The sequence below is a fragment of the Lissotriton vulgaris genome, chromosome 1_1, assembly GCF_964263255.1.
Source record: "Lissotriton vulgaris chromosome 1_1, aLisVul1.2, whole genome shotgun sequence".
Lineage (NCBI taxonomy): Eukaryota > Metazoa > Chordata > Amphibia > Caudata > Salamandridae > Lissotriton > Lissotriton vulgaris.
Genome location: NC_141685.1, coordinates 1,843,408,551 through 1,843,431,152, shown reverse-complemented (window position 1 = coordinate 1,843,431,152; position 22,602 = coordinate 1,843,408,551). Strand labels below are relative to the sequence as shown.

Genomic DNA, 22,602 nt, shown 5'->3' with positions numbered 1-22,602 from the left:
TCAACAGGTGGCATATTCATTTCAAAGTGGTTCATATTCATCTTAACGTGTCATATTCCTTCAAAAAAATGTCATATTCATTTCAATGGATGTCAGATTCAGAGTAACGCCTGTCATATTAATTTTAACATGGGTCTAAACCATTTCAGCATATGTCATATTTATTTCTATAATTGAAATGTTCATTTTGATGTATATCATATTCATTTCAAAGCATAACATATTCATTTTGTCAAGTTTCATTTTATTTTCAGCCATTTTAAGCCATTTGGAATCAATGTCAATGGGGCTCATAGTCATTTTAATGCATGTCCTATTTATCTTAGCATATATCATATTCCTTTCAATGGATGACTCATTCAAAATAACAAATCTTATATTAATTTTAACATGATTCTATCCATTTCAACACATATCATAATCATGTCAATGTATATAAAATTACTTTCAAAACAAGTTGTATTCATTATCATAAATGTCATGTTCATTTTGATGTTACTCGTATTCATTTTAAAACATGTCAAATTAATTTCAACGGACTTCATATTAATTTCAACTCATTTCATATTCATTTTAACATGTGTTAGATATTTTTCAATCAATGTTATATTTATTTCAATAGATGTCATATTCATATAACACTTGTATTCATTTTAATATGCAACTTATCCATGTTAACATATATCATATTCATTTGAATATGTATCATATTAATTTCAATGCATGCCATAATAATTTTGACAAATGTCATGAGAATTTCAGCTTTGTTCATACCCATTTTAAAGCATGTCAAATTCAGTTTAACAGGGCTTATATTTATTTCAACACAAGCCATATTCATTTGAAATAATCTCCTATTCATTTGTTATATATATCTCATATTCATTGCAATGTAGGTAATATTCATTTCAACTCAATTTATGTTCATTGCAACATGTGTTATTTTCATTTCAGTGTATGCTATTACAATTTCAATATGCATCATATTCTTTTCAGAATGTAATATATTCATTTCAGTAACTTATAATCATTTCAATCTGTCATATTCATTTTAATGTATGTCATATTCCTCTTGGCAAATGTCAGTCATTTCAAGGAATCTCCAATTCTTTTTGATGCATATTGTATTTGTTTCACTGATTGCTATATTGTTTATAGTGAGGGCCATGTTCATTAAAGTATCATTGATATATATTTCAATATATCTCTTATTCAATTCAGAGTGTGTGTTATTTATATTAATCACTAAGTAGTATATTCAATCTGCCACGCTTCATATTTGTTTTGGTTCAAGTCAGATTCATTCTGCCAGGTATCATATTTACCTTGACAGATATTATATTTCTTCTGGTGTGTGTCATTATCATTTTGCATCATGATATGCATTTCAGAAGGTGTCGTAAATGGGGATCTGTAATTTTGACGTGAACGGCTTCCCATAGGCTCCGCTTCCCTTCGCCAGCACAGCGGTGTACGGGAAATGCAATCCCAGCTGATTTTGCCGAATATTGTCGGGGTGAAGGGTTTAGGCTCCAAGGAGCTCTCGGGCTAAGCGGCCATTTTCGTTGGTGCCAGGCCACGCCCCCCCTCAGGGTGACTATTATTGATGCACACAATGAAACTTTTAAAAAAGGCATTAACTAATTGCAGGTCCACTTTGCGTTATTTATGCTGCAAACTTAAAAAAATATTGTGAAGTTTAAGGCTCTTACTCCGTATCAAAACCTTAGATCCTTCAATGCCATATTCATTTTTAAATTTTGTTATACTTTATTTTCCAAGGGATGTTCCTAGTTGGAAGTCAGTTGCATGGTTAATGGGATTGGCGTAGTCTCAATACCCTGACAAGACCTTGACCATGAAACAGATGGAAATACCTTTTGTTTGAAGTCATTCCTGTTCTTTTACTGGATCTTTACTTCTGGTCAGCACATCTGAGACTAATCTTGACTCTTTTTCTGAATGGTTGATATACTATGGATCTCCATTTGATTACTCAGTTATTCATGAAATTGAAATATTTTATTGAATATGCTTTATATGCTTTTTGTATTGCAGGTGAGCACAAACTGCACTTTATCCCAGCACTGATTGGCCCTTTTTTGGAGGTAACATTAATTCCCCAACCAGATCTGCGCAACGTGATGATTCCTATTTTTCATGACATGATGGACTGGGAGCAAAGGCGTAGTGGCAACTTTAAACAGGTTTGTGAAACAAAATCATTATTTACATCGAAAAACCGTAATGAAGTTCTTCGTAATACAGATGCTCTTTAGGTTAAAATGCTTTAAAACAACCCATATATAATTCAAGACCTGAAAGCCAAAAGTTTAAAAAGATTCTTTAATTCAAGTCCCACTGAGGAGTTGGGTTTTGTCTTTGAATGCAGAGAAAATGTTTGAATGCACCGGAGAAATAAATGAAGAGTGATAACCTTGATTGTCTTTGAGTAAAGACGCAGTGACATTTGAATCACTCTATGCACAATCATTTTATTGCTCTAAGTCAGGCAGTCAGGTAGTTTTGATGGAGTTGTAGTTGTGATTTAGGAAGTGTACATTTTGCACGCTTAAATATGATGCTTAAGTACAGTAGTGCTAGATAAGGTTTTTGCTTGTTTTTCCAAGGGAATGTTTTTGCTCCTTTATAGCTTCTCCGTTTTGCTGGTGTTCCTGCCTAATGCTAACCCTTTACATGGACTGACATCGGCCCTTGACAGGAATAAATCCCAGACTAGAAGGTGACAATGTGTATTAGAAAAGTTTGTGAATATCCACATCTTCATGTATGGGAGGTGTGTGCGGGCTTAGACCGACATCACCACCCAAGAATGCCCACTGCACGCCACTGGAGGAGAAATCACTCAACCCTAATATTATATTCTTATAGTGTAATAATATGTGTGAGCAAATACCTTTTGAGTTTAAATATTGTTTTATAAATTCAACATTTGAGTTTGCAGTCATATTCTGAGTTATTTCTGTCACCCAAGGTTTATAATTCCCTACGCAAATTGGACCATTTATTTTTTTTGCCAGATGCTTTCACAGAGATTGGATCGTTAACTGTCAGGGAAAGATTCAGGGTAGATTAAATTAATTACCTTGAACTCATTGAGGAATAAATTAGCTATATACAGAGATACAGTTCAGTTTTTAATAATACAGTCACTTAGACACCCATAATACCAGGGCACTCTCACACCAAATATCCTTTAAAAACTGCTATTATCAGGTCGTAAATCACAATTTATCATAGACAACGTTTCATTGGATATGCCTTGTTTATGTAATATATTGTGCATAGATGTATCTCTGTTTTCCCTCAAACTACTTAGAGCGAAGGCTAATGCATTGTTGTCCTATATACATGCCACATTTTCTGTTTTCTATTCATTTGACACTTGCAAGTCTGTTGCATAAAATATACTGCCTTCACAGCAAGGGGCCGTATGCATTACAAACCGTGTTTGTCCCTTGCTTTGTGTAAATGCGATCTTGCAATGTTTTTCTAAGGTTGTGTTGTTGATTTATCAACCTTAGATTTTTACCTTCGGTTAACGGTGCTGTAGAACTCACAAGTCACAATGTCACCTACGAAAAAGAAAGCAGTACGTTCATATTAAGGTTACTACTCTTTGATATAAATCAAATGACAAATGTAACCCACACGTATCCAAGGCCACCTGTCTTTTTTAGTCTTACTCAAAAATATATATATTAATTTGAGCCCTTCACTATTGAAGCCTTCAATCAGCAATCGCTTCAGCTCACTGAGCTGCTCAGTGCAACCAGCTGCACATCTAAACTACAGACATAGTCCAGTCCGAAGGCGAAAAGCATTTCCATCTGCGGTTGTTATGGTACCTTTAGATCTACAGTAATTAATTACAAGATATTTTCTTTTAAAAACGTTAATGTGAGTTACAACCACCACCTCTGCACTATTTTGGTGAAAGATAAAAGGGGACGCGTTATATGCAAAAAGGTAGAAATGCCTGAAATGTTTGATACGTGTTTCAGTATAAAAAGTGGAACATTCTAATTATAAATACAAATAATAATGGTAAGGTAATGCACACCAGTCATTCATCCCACATTGACTCCGGATTAAAGGTTATCACTTGTGTACCAAATGTTGATGTGAACTTTCTTACTTATTATTATAGAGAGGACTTAGTGGACTCCTTATATAACTGATAGAGGTTACCCAGGCTTGTTCTTGTTAATAATTTCAAAACATGTTGGTCACATGAAGATGTAAAAAGGTTCATTCTGGATGGTGGAGTATGTAATCATCGGGCTCTTGAAACAGAAATGTTGATCTACAGTGTTCATACGTAAAACCAAACTGCTTGTCATGTTATTTTTAGAATTGTAATTGAAAATAGAAACGGACTTTGTTTGGCTATTCTTGCTGAAGATATTATATGCAATCCCTTTGAAGAGCAGCTTGTGGTTTTTATATTAAATATTTGAAAAGTGGAATTCCTCAGCTGCTCTGCGAGTTGCTCATGCTGGGGCGTGTGTATCATCTTTTAAAAATAAGAGTACCCCCACAGGAGAGTTATGAGTCGACTGCCTCACTTCCACTGCCTGAACCCACTCAGAGGAAGACAATATGGCTGCAGAGTGTGCGCACTCATAGCCTGGCCCTGAGTGTTTAGGGGTTAGGAAGCTGTATACTTCCATCTAAATTGAAGACAACTGGCGGGGAGCTTAGATATCCACATGAAACAGAAACTCTGTACTGCCATTCCCGAAAATTTCAGAGGTGTGCCATAACGTATATGCATACACAGGCTTCCTCTGAAATGTTAGTACATGTGGTGAGAGGGCCATAAATGCTGCTCTAGATCAGGGCTCTCCAACCATTTCTCTCATAAGAACTACTCATGCTCAATGAAAAGCATCCTGAGCTACTGATATTAGTGTTCTACTAGTGACCACGTGAGACAAGATCACATTGGTGGCCACTCCTTGCAAGACTCCCAGCAGTGATCTCCTAAGTTCATGACTCAGGGTTGCCGTTGGTAATGTAAAAATACTTTTTCAATTTGGAATGTGTCTATATGGGTAATACATGACCACCATAGTTGGCATGCCCTTGTCAACGTGGTGATATTAGTAATATTGCGTGATGTTTCATTCAAATATCAGGTTAAATATATTATGGAAATCTGTTTTTCTCCAAACATGAGCATTTGGGCTCTGAAAATACACACATTTGCATCTTGAATGCACACTTTTGCTTTTTGGCACACATGCATCAATTTAACCAAACAAAAGCTTCTATTTATCAGGCTGGGCTGCACCCAGGAGATCACCTAGTAGCTTCCGAGTAACTCATGAAGCCTGCTCTAGATGATGGTGATGAGCAGGACTGTATGGAACCTGGTAAGATGACCATCCTTTATTTCTTTGTAATTTCCTGACATATGTTGTAGTAAAACATCTGACTGAAATTAGTTTTGTTTCTACAAGTTGATTTATGATAGATGACAATTTCCAAATCAGGCTTGAGATGAGCAATTGTGGTGAATGGCCAAAGGGAATGCTAAGAAAAAACATACACAACAAAGATACAGTCCAAAAACATATATTCTCATGCCTGCTAAGTTTGCCACCACCAAGTCCAGTATGACCACGCCCTTTGATAAGGTTTTCTAGTAAGGTGACAGGTGAGTGTGGACACACAGGAGGTAATGCATGTTTAGAGGAAATAAACAATTATGCATGCAGTCTTTCCCAGGAACACTGAGAGTATGCCCACAGGATGATTAATTGATGCAAAATAGGTAGGGGTTACAAGGACTTTATCTCTTCAGTGCTTAGTATAAGCATGAGTACAATATAGGAAATCTTTTCAGCTTCAGTGATGACAGCTACTGCCATATGTATGTGAAACCAATATGGCAATCAAGGGTGAAAAAGAGAGAGGCAAAGGTTCATCCCCAATATCAAGGATCCAATCCTGAAGGGGAGGGCCAAGTCTTGCCTCTTAGTTGCCCTCACACACCCTGAAGGATGTCATGCTTCATCATCAAGCTTTTGCTCCTCGTCGGGCCGGCGCTGCAATGCCCGACGGGCCCCCGAAGGGTCTCTTTGACGGAGATCTTTTAAGAGAAAAGCTGTTAGGTGAGTGTTGGTGTGTGGGGTGGATCCATTGAGAAAAAGTGGTTAGGTGCGTGCAAAAGTAGATAAAATTACCTAGGAGTTTCCACTCTTCGGCTCTTTTTAAGTGTGGTACCCCTGGCAGGTTAAATAAACCGAAGGTTGGTGAGTTACTATGCAGCACAGAATTACAAGATGGCCTATTCATGGTAAACCCAGTGTGGGGAGTGTGCATAGAGTCCCAGAGTTTTGAAACGGTGTACTCGTGTATCGTGAGGCCTCAATGCAGAGCTCTGATTGGCTGCCAACACTTCAACCAGGAAGTGCTGGAAGCCGTCTCAGGATTCTGCTTGAGCCCAGTCCCAAAACAAAATGTAAGAAAACAGAAAAGGGGTCAGGGTAGGAATACTCTGACCCCATAGAATTGATCCAGGTTTCACTCAACAGGACCAAAAAGCATTACACGAAAAAGAAAAGAAATAGCTGCAAAATTGCGATATTCACAAATCTGCGGCAAAACAAAAAGGAAGTGTTGCTCCATGCTTGCTTTTATATAACCCTTGTGTGGGCCAGCTCCTAGGAGCATATAAAAAATAGCAGGGGGTGCATGGGTCCCGCTCCTAGGGCTTATGAAATCCCCCTAGACCTCCACCTCCCCAGGGCACTTCTTATCATGTATTCAGGTGAGGCCGTGCCCCAGGGACAAAGTGATTAAAATAATACAGGGGGCCTGCATGGCCTCACCGCAGCCCCCGGGACCACCACCTCCCCGGGTAAAAGATATTATTAGAATGCAGGGGGGCCTGCAAGGCCCCCTTTCCCCCCCACAGTCCGGGGACTGCCACCTCCCAGGCGCTTTACAATTTGTGTAATGGCGAGTCTACTGGGACCTGCCCACAGCCTGGGGACCACCACTTCCCTGGGACATATGTAAATGAAAGCAGGGACCCACACTGGCCCTCGCAGCCCTGGGGACGGCCACCTCACTGGGGCACATGTTTGAAAAATAATGCGGGGATCTCACACAACCTCTGCCCCAACCCTGGGGACTGCCACCCCCGGGACAAAAAAATCCTAAAATAATGTTGGGGGCCCACTTGGACCACCACCATCCTTGGGCAATTTATCAAAAATAAGGAGAGCGCAGTTGCCTCCCTCCCCCCGCAGCCCCAGGGGCTGACACCGCCCCAGGTCTGAAATACATTAATGTATGGGTCCGTTGCGGACCCCCAGGACCACCACCTCCTGGGGATAACATGTATGTTGGAAGGGGGCCAAGAGGCCCCCCTTGTGGAGCCATGGATGTCCCTGGGGACTAAACCCCCGCTCCCACCCCTCCCCCCCATTGCTGGCAATTGCTATGTCCCGGGGTGCCCACCCCGAGACATAGCTGTTTGCTTTTGCTTGGTGGGAGCTGCCAGCTCCCACCGAGCAAAAGCAAAATAAGCTCTGCTTTCTGTAAGCCGGAGCCGTCAAACTGCTCCGGATTGCAGAAAGTGGAGTTTTCATCTGTTTCTTTGCACTAAAAAATACATGCAGAGAAACAGATGAAAACATTGCTTTGACAGACAGGGTGCTGCCTTTCAGCAGCCCCTTCTTGTCAAATGAGTACCTGCTCCCGCAGCAGGCGGAAAACCGGCAGGAACCACAGGGGCCTTGCCTCTCCCCCTGCGGTCCCCAACACAGGTTACTAGGTCCCCTATGGGCAAATAGAATAGAAAGCCCAGGTCCCGGTGGATGGGGTCCCCGGGGCTGAAGTCGGCCCAGGGAGAGGGGCTGCGCTGCCCTCTCCCCTAAATCACACAAAAAAATTGAAAAAGGGCCAGACCCCAGGGAATGGGGTCCCTGGGGCCTGCAAGGTCATCGGAGACCCCCAAAGACTCTGAGCATCCAAGGGGACTACATCCTCCAAGTATTGTACCAGGAGGTGTGTTTGCAGAGTGCTGGAGAAAGGTGGGAGGGCCTTTGACCAACTTCTGATGTGTCTGACTTACTGGAGGTAACAGGAGGTGTTGTGAGTCCCAGAGGACCCTCAGTATATAGGGGGACTTCTTCCCTCAACCTGCTTTGTGCTAGGAGCTGCGTTTGCAGAGTGGTGGGGAAAGGGGAAATGGCCTCAGAAGGCCTCTCGGCAATCCTGCTGTTTGGGACTTTTTGGAGGTAACAGGATGGCTTGTTGGCCCAAAAACCACCCTGAGGATCCAGGGGGGACTTCATCCCCTAATCAGCAGCAGTCGATTGCTGAGTAATGGAGAAAAGGGGCGTGGCCACCAAAGCCATCTCAGCAATCCCACTGTGTGGGACTTACTGGGAATAACAGGAGGGCTTGTTGGCCCCCAAGGACCTTCTGGAGCCAATTGGACTTCATCCCCCTACTAGTAGTGCACCAGGAGGCGCGTTTGCAGAGTGGAGGTGACTTGCTGGTCCTGATTTCTTTTTTTTTATTCACAGGGTGGGTGCTGTGTTGCCCCCCTCCCTGGGCCGATTTTGGCCCCGGGGATCCCATCCCACGGGCCAGGCCTTTTTTTAATGTGGAAGGGGCCATATGCCCCCCTACCCGGGCTGAATTCGGCCCCGGGACCCCATCCACGCAGCCGGCTTCTTTTTTTTCTAAATTAAAGGGAGTGAGCAGAGTTGTCCCCCTCCCGGGCTGATTTCAGCCCTGAGGACCACATCCCCCAGGGCCCGACATCTATTGTGGGTGTCCGGGTCCTACCCAGGGTACCCACTTACATCTGTGAGGACAACGGAGAGCATGAAGGCCCCTGTGGTCCCTGCCAGCTCTAAGCCTTCTGCGGGAGCCGACATTGCTTTTATAGCGTCCCCCCAACTTTGTCAGCATTAGTCCTGGTGAGGTGGTGGTCCATGGGGCTGCAAGGGTGCCATATGGTCCCTCGCTTCAATTTTATTTTAGCCCAGGAGAGTTGGTGGTCTCCAGAGGTGCTTGGAGGCTGTGCAGCCCCCCACATCAATGTTATATTTTGTCCCAGAGAGGTGGTGGTCCCCAGGACACTGGGGTTGCCGAAAAGGCACCCTCTGCATACATTACAAACAATGCCCCAAGGAGGCGCCCCCTCCTACATATAGTGCGCATGGCCCCGGGACATGGCTCACCCGGGGGCTCAAGATTACAGGAGCGCAGGAGACTGTGCTTCTGTTTTTTTAACATTTTCGGCAGAATCCGCGGATTCAGCATTTTTATGGGAAGCTAGGGAGAAAGCTCAAGCTGGTTCTAGGCCAGATTTTAGAGAAATAACTCTTGTCTTTGTCAATTCGTATTGATGTAGCTGTGATACAAGTCAAGCCTTGGCATCAATTTTACTTTCTGAATAACAATCAATCATAGCATTTGTATAGCGCACTACTCACCCGGAAGGGTCTCAAGGCGCTTGGGGAAGGGGTCTGCTATTGCTCGAACAGCCAGGTCTTGAGTTGTCTCCTGAAGGCGAGATGGTCCTGGGTCAGCCGAAGGTGGATGGGGAGGGAGTTCCATGTCTTGGCCGCCAGGAAGAAGAAGGATCTGCCTCCGGCGGTGGCTCTTCAGATGCGTGGTACGGCGGCGAGGGCGAGGCTAGTGGAGCGTAGCTGACGGGTGGGTGTGTAGAAGGTCAGGCGGTCGTTGAGGTACTTGGGGCCCAGGTCGTAGAGAGACTTGTGTGCGTGGGTGAGGAGCCTGAACGTGATCCTCTTGCTGACGGGTAGCCAGTGCCGGTCCCTCAGTTGGCCGGAGATGTGGTTGCGTCGGGGGATGTCCAGGATGAATCTTTTAACATAACAAATATTCAAACCTATGTAAGCACGTAGTGATTTAGCAATGATTTGTATTTAGGATCAGGCTTGTTTGAGCTATTTCAGGTAGTTACCCTTTCAAGGGAAAGTGGGCTGGAGATCATTTAATAAAGGATTGTGACTTATTTAAAGTAGAAAGAAGGAGGTTCTGCAATTTGAAGTTCAAGTGTAATTTTTATTCATTTTGCCATTAATTATCCTTTGAAAAAAGCAAACCTTTCTCAGTTGGCAAACAGACATATTGCTTACAATAAGCATTGAGTAGCTTTTGAGTACACCCCTTCAACTATTGGCTTTTTTTGATCAGTCTCTTTGTCAGGACCAGCTTTAGGGAGGTTTGCCCATTGCAGCCGCTCCTGGCACTGACCTGGAGGGCGCTGGATTTAGAAATAATTTATTGGTTTAAAAGCACCTGCTGCAGAGCTCCTTTGTGTCCAGAAGTGTTTGAGGCAACAATGAAAATGTCAAGATAGTTCTTGTGATTAATAATTCTCCTTGAGGGAGATAAGAGATTTGTCTAGTGGTTGTTTCCACTCATCATGTCGTGGAATGACATATGGTGGCCTGCAGAACTCGGCCCACCCCTCACCCCAACAGACCACGCATGCAGCCTTTGCATCACATTGGACAGCAAGCTTTGTATGAAACAGCAGGTAAGCACAGTCTCATCCACCTACTTCCACACTCTACGCATGCTCTGCAAGATCTTCAGGTCGCTCCAAGTCGACACCAGAAAGATCATCATATAGGTACTCGTCACCAGCAGGTTAGACTAAGAGCACACTCTCTACATTGTAATCACCTTACGTCTACTGAAGAAACTACAAACAATACAGAACTCAGTTGCAAGACTCGTCCTTGACCTCTGTAGATGGAACAAATCACACCTCACCTTAAGAAGCTACACTGGTTCCCGATCCAGAAAAGGTGCCAGTTCAAGATGTTGACCCACACATTCAAAGCCCCACACAACATTGGACCATCATACATCATCAAGCGCATGACCAACCAACCAGACACCTATGATCCGCCTCCCTCTTCCTCATAGATAACCCCCGAATCTGCTGAGCCAACAACGAAGGACTCATCTGGCGGCCAAAACCTGAATAACACCTCCCCTGCACCTCAGAACCTCCCCATCACTACAGCAATTCGGGAAACGACGCCAGACTTAGTCGATCAAATGAGCAAATCACCATGCAGCAGCCAGCGCTCCAGTGCCTTGAGACCCTCATGGGTGATTTGATGCGCTTTACAAATTACTGATTGATTGATTAATTGATTGATCAAGTAGCGTAACAGGGTTAATATGCCTGTTGCAAAAAATATGTACCATGCAGATCACAGAGCTGTATTTTATGTGGAAAGCTCAGTGGGTATTGCTTTTGTCACAGAGATCCTTTTGTTACTTGCAGTTCATAAGTTACAATCCTAATATAGCACAGTGAGATATGAACTTTCATGAAAGAGCTTCATGCAGACTGTGTGGTAAAAGTTAGAACGTTCTGTTTTTCCCCAGTCTTTCCTTATCCTTATTTTGGTAGCAAGGGTTTGTTTGGGTAGAAGTACATTCTTATTAGTAAAGATAACCCTGTCCACTGTGGTACATTTTAAATCCTGCCTTTGTACTTCTCCTGAATAAACAACTGGCTACTAGTATAGATGACGTGATTTCTACACCTTGTAATCCTCATTGTTATGTAACATTTCCTGTAGATTGATTTACACAGGTATGATTAATTGTCTCTGTACAATGTGTGTGATGTAAAGTGCTCCACACCCTACACTGGTATGGGTAGCGCTATAAAAGAATGAAATTCGTGTAAGCGGGCTATAGAGAGAAAAGGGTCACTGTTGGAGAGTGGCTGTTATTGGGGGGGGCGGGGAAGGGGGGGACACCAAAAGGTTTGCTGCACAGAGCACCACCAGCGCTAAGGCGGGCCCTCCTTTGAGCCATTGGTTGAAGTCTTTTTCAATCTTGCCTTGACTCAGCCCAGTAGAGTATTCATCTCTCATGTAATGCTAGTAGTTGTTTGGGTGTCTTCTGCCTTTACTCCAGTACTTGCATTGACCAGCATGAGTGACTCCTTTCCAACTTTTTCCTGCTCTGTCTGCTCGTGCTGGCTATCTCCTTTGTGTGTCTCGGAGTAATGGGATAATGTTGCATGGGCTAGCCCATTACTCCCGGACCTATTGACTTTGCCAATTTGTTTTTCTTTCCTTTGCATTGTATTGTGCATGTGCAGCTGGTGTTTGGGAGCATGCTACTATCTAGATATCTGTGGACTGAATTATTTTGAGGCGATTGAAGAAAACATGACATCAGTAATGGATTGATATTATGGTTATGAATAGTTGTTCATGTTGCTATAGTAATATGTCTTAAGGATATTCGAGGTAGAAGTATCAACTGCATCGGATTTCCTTGATATTAGTTCGATTGAACCTTACTCCAGATTAGGCCTTTGATCTATTCATAGTATGCATTTTTTCCATTGCTTTCTGTGTTTTCTAAAAATTCAATAACATTTTTGGAGCAAAACAAAATATTGAATCGTGCACTTTTTGGCGTACTAATTCCCAACTTTTTCTTAAATCCATGTCCTTGTTCCACTGTTGAGCGAGTTAAGTATTGTCTTGGGTATACGTACGACGACAGCAAGAATACTTGAATTTCAGAGTGAACGACGCATGCTTAGGAGGCTGGTTTGTATAGAATGCTGGTACTGTATGCATAGATCATATGAGGTCGGTGACCCCCGCCCCCACGTCCCCCAGGTAGTGGCTGTTCAGAAGGCACAATTAGTGCTTGAGAAATAACACCTTCTGAAGTGGAAGGAATTAAAATTCTGATTCAAAGCCTCCTTAAAGCCCACACGCGTCTTTGTGTTTGGAGTTCTGGAGCTCGCGCGAGCTGCGGCAGCTGCTCCTCAGTTTTTCCATGCTGCTTCCTGCCCCTTTCATACACCCACCTTCATGCTGCTTCCCATGAGCACCGTAGGATCATTGATCGGCGCGCGGACGCTCCGAACCAAAGGAAGCACGTTTGACTTTTCCTTCGTTTTGTATATTGCTTTTTAGAACGTCACCGATTATGTGTCTGCTTATGCGATGTGCTTGCCAGTCAGTGCATAGAACTCCATGTCCCCGCAGTAATTACAGTGCATTTCAGAACCACTCATGAGATGCTTTTTGATATTGCAATAAAGTATGAATATTACAAGCCAGCTGAAATGGAAGCTATTGGGAGACAAGCTTAGAAAGAAAAGGTATGGCGTGGTCACGGTGTAGATGGAAAAGTTCAGCAGTGGTAAAAAAAAAATGCAGCATGCAAAAACAAGCATTGGCAAGGCTAGAAGGTTTCGCCTATGCAAGATCTACTGGCTTTGTCAGTGTTTTTAGACATGTTGCACAGTAGTTCGGGCTGCTGTGCAACATGGCTTGAAGAAAAAAAGCTCTATGATGCGGCTAGCATTGACCGCGCCATAGATTTTTTTTTCTTTAAGCCCTGCTGCACAGCAGCCCAGGCTTAAAGAAAAAATGTCTAAAAAAGTGCGGGTGGGTGTGAAAAAGAAGGCAAGAGAAACAATGGACAGCAGGTGGGAGCAGGGAACTAACACCATGGAAGTGTCTGAGAGGGGGAGGGAGACGCAACAATGGACAGCGGTAGAAGACCATCCAGTGCCATACACTCTTCTAGAGTGCATAGCAAAAAGTTAAAAAAAAAATAAGCTGAAGCAGCGGAAGAACACTGGTTGCAAACCGGAAGTTGTGGTATGTCCATGCTCCATGACAGGGATTGTAGTAAAGGAGTGAAAGCAGGAGGTGGCACGCAGCCGGTAGAAAGCAGTAGGCAAAGGAAAATGCTGTGACGTTGAGGCCAACCAATGGTAAGTATTGGTAAGTAGTGGCAGGGCTCTGAGCCTGTTTTAAAAAAAAATAGTTTTTTTAATTAACAATTGCTTTAGCTGACTCTACATGTATGCCGTACAGGCGAAACCTAATAAGAGACCAGAGTTTCAGTTAAATACTTTTAACCATAGCTCTATGTACAAATAAAATAGGTGCATGGGTGTGTATGTACACATGGATGGCGTGTGTGGGGGACTGAGTAGGGACTCGACAGATCATAGATATCAGCAGTCAGAAAAAGGGCTGCATTTGAAAGGGCTGTGGTTTGTAGCTCCACCAGTGTCGACTGTTTGGCTCTTAGTGATCCAGTGGGTTACCAGCAACAGGTAATCCAACACTATATACTCACTAGGGCCCATACACACGATTCACAACAACAAGGTAATAACCGCTGTGGTCATGTTTATGAATGTCTTACCATATCAAGATTAGTTATTTCTGGCTCCTAACCAATCTTTCACTGATCAAAAAGTTATTTCCTCTGGTCAATGGACCAAATTAATTTAACTAGTTGATGGTGAAATGACATAGATCAATTTATCTGTAAATACTAAATGATCACAGAGTCGGGAAGTGTTTAATATCTTTATCTAACAGATTATTTTCATGTGAATCACTTACAGAGTACAGAACAGTCTCTGTCTATTCATGGAAGGAAGGTTCAATAAATCAATTATCAAGTGCATTCAATATTCTACGCAATGACAATCCATGAAAGGGAGAGGATAGAGAGAAAAGGACATAGGCACATAAACAATCGTATATTTATAGTTACCAAGTATGGTGTGAAAACCAACCCCCCTGGCCAAGGGGCTGGGAATGGTCCCCAAGGAAAGATCTGGCGACCAAAGGCTTCAGGACAGGATTCTGGACAGGACAGATGACCTCTCGATCACTGAAGCTTGCGTATTACCCCTCTCTGAAACTCTCTTCCTCCTCGAGATTCTTCCGCGATCTTCTAATTAAATTAATTTAAGATAAAGTGGCTCTGCATTCGATTCTTCTTCACATTGTCTCGTCACTCATACAGCATCCCGACCTCTGCAGCATTCAGTATAGACGTCTCATCGAACAGCATGTCAGTCTCAAGCTTCTCAATGCTCTGCTAACTAACTAACTAAGAATTACCTCAATTACACCCTACAATATTAACGTACCTCCCAAAAATATTTCAATATCATGAAACTCCTAACTCTGATTGGACAAGCAAGGGGAGGTGATCATCACACCATGCTTACATATTACTCTTTTCAGTTAGCCCTTTGTTGATAAACCCATCCCCTTAAATCTTTAGTCAAACTTTATTTCCCACACATATTCACATTATATTTGCAACATTTTATAATCTCTTCCACAGTTTCTTCCATCCTGGTGAACTCTTCACCACTTGGTTCCCAGGCCAGGACACTCAGTGGCCTTGGCTTGTATTCAAGTTTGTAGTCATCGTTCCGGATTCACTCTAAACGGGCATGCATGGATAAGTCTTTCAAACACGTGGCTCTGCTTACTTCTGTCAAGCTTGGGCGGCCCAAAGACGTACTAATAATAAAGTCAGAAAAACAAATATTATTTTAAAAAATAAATGTTTTCACTGTATGCCACCTATCTCTATTCGAACCCCATTTACTTATTTATGCTTTCCCCACGTTAGCATTAGTAAATAACTTGTTTTCGTTTGCAGCAAAGCAGCTGCCAAGCATGTGAGTTTCATAACAGCCATCTTGTTAGCAACTGCGCAAGTGTTAGAATTGCCCTCCAATCAAAAGTACGTCACACTACGTAGATGCAGTTGACGCATACGTTCTAAAGAATTTCAGTTAGCCACCATTTTAGAATCACACTTGAGTTACTGGTTAATAAACCTCATAGGCAAGCTTCTCTTTCTTGTGTATATATAATGTTGTGCATATTAATTTTCACAATACGAGGTTAATACGGGGTTAAAGGTTACTCGAGAACATTGCATCCGAGCAAGTCTCTTTTCTACGAATCCTCGCTCCATCACTAGTGATAGTGAATGTTGGCATTCTTACCTCATCCCTCCTGCTTTACGTTAGCCATCAAAGATGCCATGTGGTTAAAGCAATGTGCAAGGCTAAGAAAGTTTACATATTGGTGTAGAAAGGAAGGGGTAGGGAGAAGGAGTAATAGAAAGGGAGTTTTGTTTTTCTCAAAACTGTATCTTTGCATTTCTGCAAACGCATGATCCCTTATTTTCATCCTAAATATCAGTTACCAGTGAAATGCACTTGACTGTCCTTTGCATACAGTAGGATGCATATTTCACTTTTCTTTTTGCGAGTATCTTACTAATCAGAATACATCACATCTCTGTTGCCTGAGGTGGTTGCACCAATTCTTTTTGCATTTTTGCTGCAGTTTATGAATCTGTTTCTCCAGTATTGTATCTTTTATGGATTCCGATGCTTGAATCTTCCCCATCGTCATGGTGGGAGTCCCAGACTCCCACAATGACTACGGGGAAGATTCAAGCATGTGAATCTATAAAAGATACCAATACTAGAGGACCACAGTGTACAGGTAAGTAACTTGTTTTTTCTTCAGTATTGCATATTTTCTCCAGGAGCTGGGCCACAAGGCCCTCCTCCTTTTGTTTGTTCAGGGCTTGCCCAAGGAAGGTGGTGGTCACCATGGCTGAAAAAGGCCTGGTTGAGGGGGGCACGTGGCCCACCTCCCACTTTGCATTTGGCCATGCCCCTGGGAGGTGGTGGTGCCTGGGGCCAAATATGGCCGAGGAGGTGGGCCTTGCTGCACCCAATTAGACTTCAGCACAGGGACTTTTGTATCCGCAGCAGATTCGCGCCCCCTAGTTATACAAATTTGACTTTCAGTTAATATCTTTAAACAGATTTACACCGCATCACAAAAGCACGCTTTCTGGACTAAGAGCTAGTTTTCTGCCAAATTTGTTGCAATCATTGTTGGCTGAAATAATTTGTGTGAGATATCACCAGTCTTCCCGTATCCATTTAGTTATATTGCAATCCACCACATGTCCCATAATATCTATGTAATGCCAATGCTTAACATTTAACAGGTTGCAGTGACACTGAAATGAGCAAGATTTTATTTATTACGGTATAAGCAGGGGCGGCTCCTCCGTTATTCCAGAGGAGCATCAACGACCCCCCACCCCACCACCGCCAGCACCCTCCAAATCATTAAAAATAAAACCATAATAAAACTGGTTTCAAACCCATTTATTATCATTTTATTTTCCTTTGCTGAGTCTTGGTGGTGGGGCCACAGTGATGACAGGCACTGAGGGGAGGGGTATGTGCACTCTCTTCACTGCGCATTAAGGTTTGGCCAGCTGTGTCAGGCTAGCCAAACCGTCATGCGCAGTGAAAGTTCTCTCCAACCCAGCAATGCTGCTCGTTTGGAGAGAATAGGCACAGACTCAGTCTAGTGCAACTTGAGGGTGCTCAGGCCAATCCTTAAGCTGCTCTCATGCGAGAGCAGCTTCAGGATTGGCCACAGGGCAGGCTGGGAGCCTGTGCCTTTGGAACAAGAGAGGAGAAGTCGAGCGTGACACAATGGAGAGCAGCAGGTACGTTTTTTTGGTCTTTTTTACATTGATTCTCCTCGTCCCCCTTTCCAACGTCCCCTGCAATCCCCCATACCCTGCCCGCCCCGCCTCTTTTCTGTGAAACGAGCCGCGGCTGGGTATTAGTAATGTATAGATGTGCATTATCTTGAAATTGGCTGCTAATAATGCTGGCCAAGAGAGGATGTGCCTTTTCCTGTAGGGATAGTTCCTCCTAACCACCATTCACTCAATCAATCAGAATCTTATAAAGTGCGACTACTCACCCGTGAGGGTCTTGAAGCGCTGGGTAGGGGGGATGTGCTGTGTCTGCGGTTCAGTTGAAGAGACAGGTCTTGATGTTCTTCCAGAATTGTGCCAGCAATGGTGATTGCATGAGGTGCAGAGGCAGGGAGTACCAGGTCTTCGCAGCCAGGTAACTGAAGGTTCTTCCTCCAGCCGTAGTCTTGCACATCCGTGGGATGGTGGTCAGGGCAAGTTTGCAGAGTGGGAATGTCTGGTGGGGGTGTAGAAGGAGAGACGGTGGTTGAGGTATGCAGGTTTGGCATTGTGGAGGGATTTCTAGGCGGGCATAAGAAGCTTGAAGGCTATTCTCATGTTGACAGGTAGCCAGTGAAGGTCTCAGGTGATCGGTGATGTGGTTGTTGCGTTCGATGTTCAATTTGAGTCAGGCAGAGGTGTTCTTGATGGTCGACAGTTTTTTTATAAGTTTCTGGGTGGTGCTGGCAGCGAGTACGTAGTCGAGCCTGCTGTAGACAAGTGCGTGGGTGACTGTTTTCGTGGTCAATGTGGGGTTCCGCAAGAAGATCTTACGAAGGAGGAGAAACTTGTGGAAGCAGGAGGACAAGACAGCGTTGATTTGGTGCTTCATTGAGAGCGAGGAGTCCAGGATGATGCAGAGGTTTTGTGCATGGTCCGTGGGAGCAGGGGTATTCCGAGCCATTAAAGTATGGCTGAATGTTATGCTGTGCTGTAATGACATGACAGACACAAATCACCTAGGGCCTGATGTATCAAAGGGTTTTACCCCTTCTATGTCTATGGGGAAATGTGTTGATATTTATGACCCCTAGAGACATAAGGACCCCAAACTGAACATGATGATAGCAGTTCTAGGGCACCTTGGTGCAAATGGTTCTTTAAAGGATGGGTCATTGGGACACTAATTACATGAGGTTTAGGAGGCTTTGTTTTTAGGGCCTCTTGGAAGTAATGTCTTGCACCAACCCCTGACTCTGTTAGCTATGCTTATTTGTATGACAAACATGTTACCTGAAAGAGTATCAGGGCACCTTAAAAAGAGATGTAGGCTTGCCTGGGGCTTATTTGTAGTGCCAGTGGGACTTCAATATGGAGCTGGCTGCCCTGATGTGGTAGAGGAGATTGTTCAGGCTTTGGGAGTAAGGTAGGAGAAACTGACAACCCCCTTTGTTTTGGCTGTTCAGGGAAAAGTACTTTCTGTGGGGTGGTTTTGAAAGTTCATGAATTGGCATAGGCTGTGGCTGCCCAAATTAAATCTGCTGAGATTTAGTAATCGATACCAAAGGGGATGATGGACAGAGCATTGGAGCAAATCAAACACTCACTCCTAGTTAACTGATCTGGGTTTAATCCATCATCATTCTTTAGCTCACTCCACCACCCCAGTTCAGACATGGCCATATGCAAATCAGTCTGACCCTGTGCCTCATGGGAACAGTCCAGCCCGAACTGCCAAGCCATGTCTTTCCTGGACCGGAAACAAGCATCCTGGGACCGGTTTCGGGTTCATAACCCTCATCAGCCAGCCTATCTTGAATCCAGTGGTAAAGTGAGTAAGGGACCCATGTCTGGGCATACCCTGCCAACTTAGGGAAAACAAAGCGATACCAAAGGGGATGATGGACGGAGCGTTTGAGCAAATCAAACACTCACCCCCAGTCAACTGATCTGGGTTTAATCCATCATCATTCTTTAGCTCACTCCACCACCCCAGTTCAGACATGGCCATATGCAAATCAGTCTGACCCTGTGCCTCATGGGAACAGTCCAGCCCGAACTTCCAAGCCATGTCTTTCCTGGACCGGAAACAAGCATCCTGGGATCGGTTTCGGGTTCCTAACCCTCATCAGCCAGGCTATCTTGAATCCAGTGGCAAAGTGAGCAAGGGACCCACGTCTGGGCATACCCTGCCAACTTAGGGCAAACAAAGCGATTTAGAAATGGGCACTGCTGAAATGTTTTGAGGTATATGGCTAGTTAGATGCCTCTTTATGTCATATTAGGGATATTGTATATAAAAAAGGCAAGCTGTGCTCTCAAAGCGTATAAGTCAACTCTAGAGAAGCCTCCTTTTTTAGAAGCAGAAAAGCTGGATTCACTTGTTCTATTGTGCCAGGATTCCTGCCTTGATGTTCAGGCTGTTCTTGAGGAAGTGTGCTCCGCTACTTTACCCCAGGTCTAGTAGATACCGTGGGCTGCTCCTTGTTGCTTTTTGCTTGCATTGCTATGTGGAAGCCCAGGTGCCTAGAGGTTTGTTAACAGTGCAGAGAGGAGGTTGAACCAAGGAAAGAACAACACATCAGGTTGCCTACCAAAAGGGCTAGGAGCGAGAGTACAGCAGAGCAGCTCCTTAAAACCTACTTCTGGATATTGAATGCCTTAAGCGACCTTGGCACTAGCTCATGGAGTGCCAGTCATGGCTATCTGCCAGGCTGCAATGTGGGCTTCACTGCACACAGTTGCTAAGCACTACTGCCTGGACAGTCAGGTCTGCAGGAAGGGGCATTTTACCTGATCGGCCCTGCAGGACTTTCTAGTCTAGTAATCCGTCCATAGCCCACCGCCAGGAAGTATGGCTTGGCTATCTATTCAGAGGTAAAGAATCTACAGCTAAAAGCCTCTATTAAATGTACAAGTTACTTTCCTTCAGTAACGCATTATCTGTTAAGAGACAATATCTAGCTGCCAGCTCTGCTGACTTATTTATAGGACTAGACTTGCTCCCTTTTCAGGGCCCATGTTTTGACACACGTGTCAGTAAGCTTCATGGTTGGACTCCATCTACGTTACATCATAACGGCGACGTCACTACGGAGTCGCTCGACGTCCCTCTCCTGAAGTGCAAAGGTTCTGCTGTAAAAAAAAAATTCTGATCCAGTCTGGCGCCTGGGGAGAATTCTAAGATAAGGAATTGGACGCTAGAGGTAAGTAACTTATTCATCAAAAATAGTCATCAGATCTGTTAGGGCCAGCCAAGTCACACAGCATCAAGTACTCAGGGTGGCAATTTGATAGTGTTCGTATCTGAAAGAGAAACGTTAATGATAGATTCCTTACCTTAGAAAATCCCCATGCGTCAGACTGGATCCGTAAAGTTTTTTCGTCAGCAGTACCCCTGTGCGTCGATAGGTTACGTCGTGCGACTCCCCGTCCGTCGCTGGCGTCGTAAGCATCGAGATGACATCACGGAGACTACTTAGGCACCACCCATGCGTGCTGACGTCAGTTCTTTCTTTTTCCGCGCTGGTTACAGCAGATCCGGTTAGAGCACGTACCCTAGTCACTTTTTGACTATCTTTTTGAGTCTTTTTGTCTCCTGTAAGTCTACTCTGGTGCACATAGGGATGCCTGGTTTTAAGTCTTTTGGGGCCTACTGTCGCAATATGTGGGTGGCGGACCCCCACGACGTCTGTCTCTACTGCCTGGAGCGCGATCACGACCACAACTCCTGGTGCTGTATGGACTGTCGGACCATGGCCTGAAGACCTTGAGGGAGCGGCGCCGGAAGTTGCTTGAGGTCCGGCACTCGTTCCAGTGCCGTTCACGGTCCAGGGGCCATTCTAGAGAACGCTTGTGGGGCCACCATCATCGCTCCTCGGGCTCCAAGTCTTCACCCTCGGATTTGGGTAAGAGACGACACAAAAAGAAGTCAAAGAACCATTGTGGCTCTCCGACGTCCCCCCGTTGGTCCCCGGATGTGGACGAGGGTGACAGGGGTTCTGCCCCGATGGCTCCTTCGGAGTCCGGGAGTCCCGCGACCTACCCACCTTACCCGGGTCCGTCGGCGACTCCCACAGAGGTGCATGAATTTCTTGCTGCCATGGGTCGCCTGTTTAGACCTCGGGCTTCCGCCAGTGCGCCCTTGGGCCCTGTGTCAGGTTCCTGCCAGACGGTTGGTGCCGCATGCGGCTCCGGCGCCGCAGGATCCTGCACCGCTGGCTCTGGCCACGATGCCACAAGGTCCCACGCTGCCGGTTCCAGCCCCAGAGCGGCCCTCGGCTCCGCCTCCGGCGCCGCAGTGGATACCGTTGTTTCTGCCCCTGCCCCGGTTCCAGTACAATTTTGTCTCTACCTGGGATCCGAATTGGGACACAGCACTGGTTCGGCCCCGTCTGGTAGCATTCCTGGCGCTGTCTGTTCCTTCCCTGGTCCCTGCCCCGCTGCTGCGGTCTTCACCGCATACGGCGGAGGACGACTGGGAGGAGTCCGAGGACCCTCTTGCTCGTCAGTGTGACTCTGAGCAGGACTGGGTGGATGACTTACAGGAGGCTGGTGGCCTTGATGTCTCCTCTGACCCGGGGTTTGCCTCTCCCAGGCCTACCATGGAGAGGGGCACTTCTTACACGGTGGTGCTCCGTCGGGCAGCTGAGGTCCTCAACCTTGATCTCCCTACGGTGGCCTTAAAAACTAACCTCCTCACTGAGGTGCTCCAGCCGGCGTCCACTTTGTCGGAGCCCCTGCTGCCATTTAATGATGTCCTCACTGATGTCTTGCTGGACACTTGGTCGCGGCCAGCCACAGGGGCCCCTGTGGACAAGAACGTCGCCAGGCGTTATCGCCCGACGCTGGGTGACACTGCCTTTTTGACCATTCATCCTACGCCCGAGATACTGGTCATCCAAGCTTCGACGTCCTAGAGTGGCTTTTTCATGGCTCCGCCGGATAAGGACTCTAAGGAGCTGGAGCAGTTCGGCAAGCGGTTGTTCTCTTTGGCCAGCTTAGGGCTGTGCTCGGTGAACACTGCATGCCTATTGGGCGGCTATTCCCATGCGGTGTGGAATACCATTGCACAGGTGTTGCCTCAGTGTCCAGAAGAGGTCCAGGCTGTGGCCGAGGGTAAGGATGCGGCTAAATTCGCCATTCGGTGTTGTTTGGACACCGCAGACTCCCTAGGTAGGGCAATTTCTATGACTGGTGGGTTTCGTCGCCACGCCTGGTTGAGATCTACTGAGTTCT

At 45.0% G+C, this 22,602-nt stretch overlaps 1 protein-coding gene across 1 annotated transcript in view; it reads left to right on the top strand.

Moving 5' to 3' along the window:
• The window catches only part of DOCK4 (dedicator of cytokinesis 4), a 1,616,764-nt gene that overhangs the window by 1,194,089 nt on the left and 400,073 nt on the right, over positions 1-22,602 (top strand). The window contains exon 31 of the mRNA XM_086919301.1: positions 2,059-2,207. Within this exon, the coding sequence (XP_086775427.1) occupies positions 2,059-2,207 (149 nt within the window). The remainder of the gene's footprint in view (positions 1-2,058; positions 2,208-22,602) is intronic.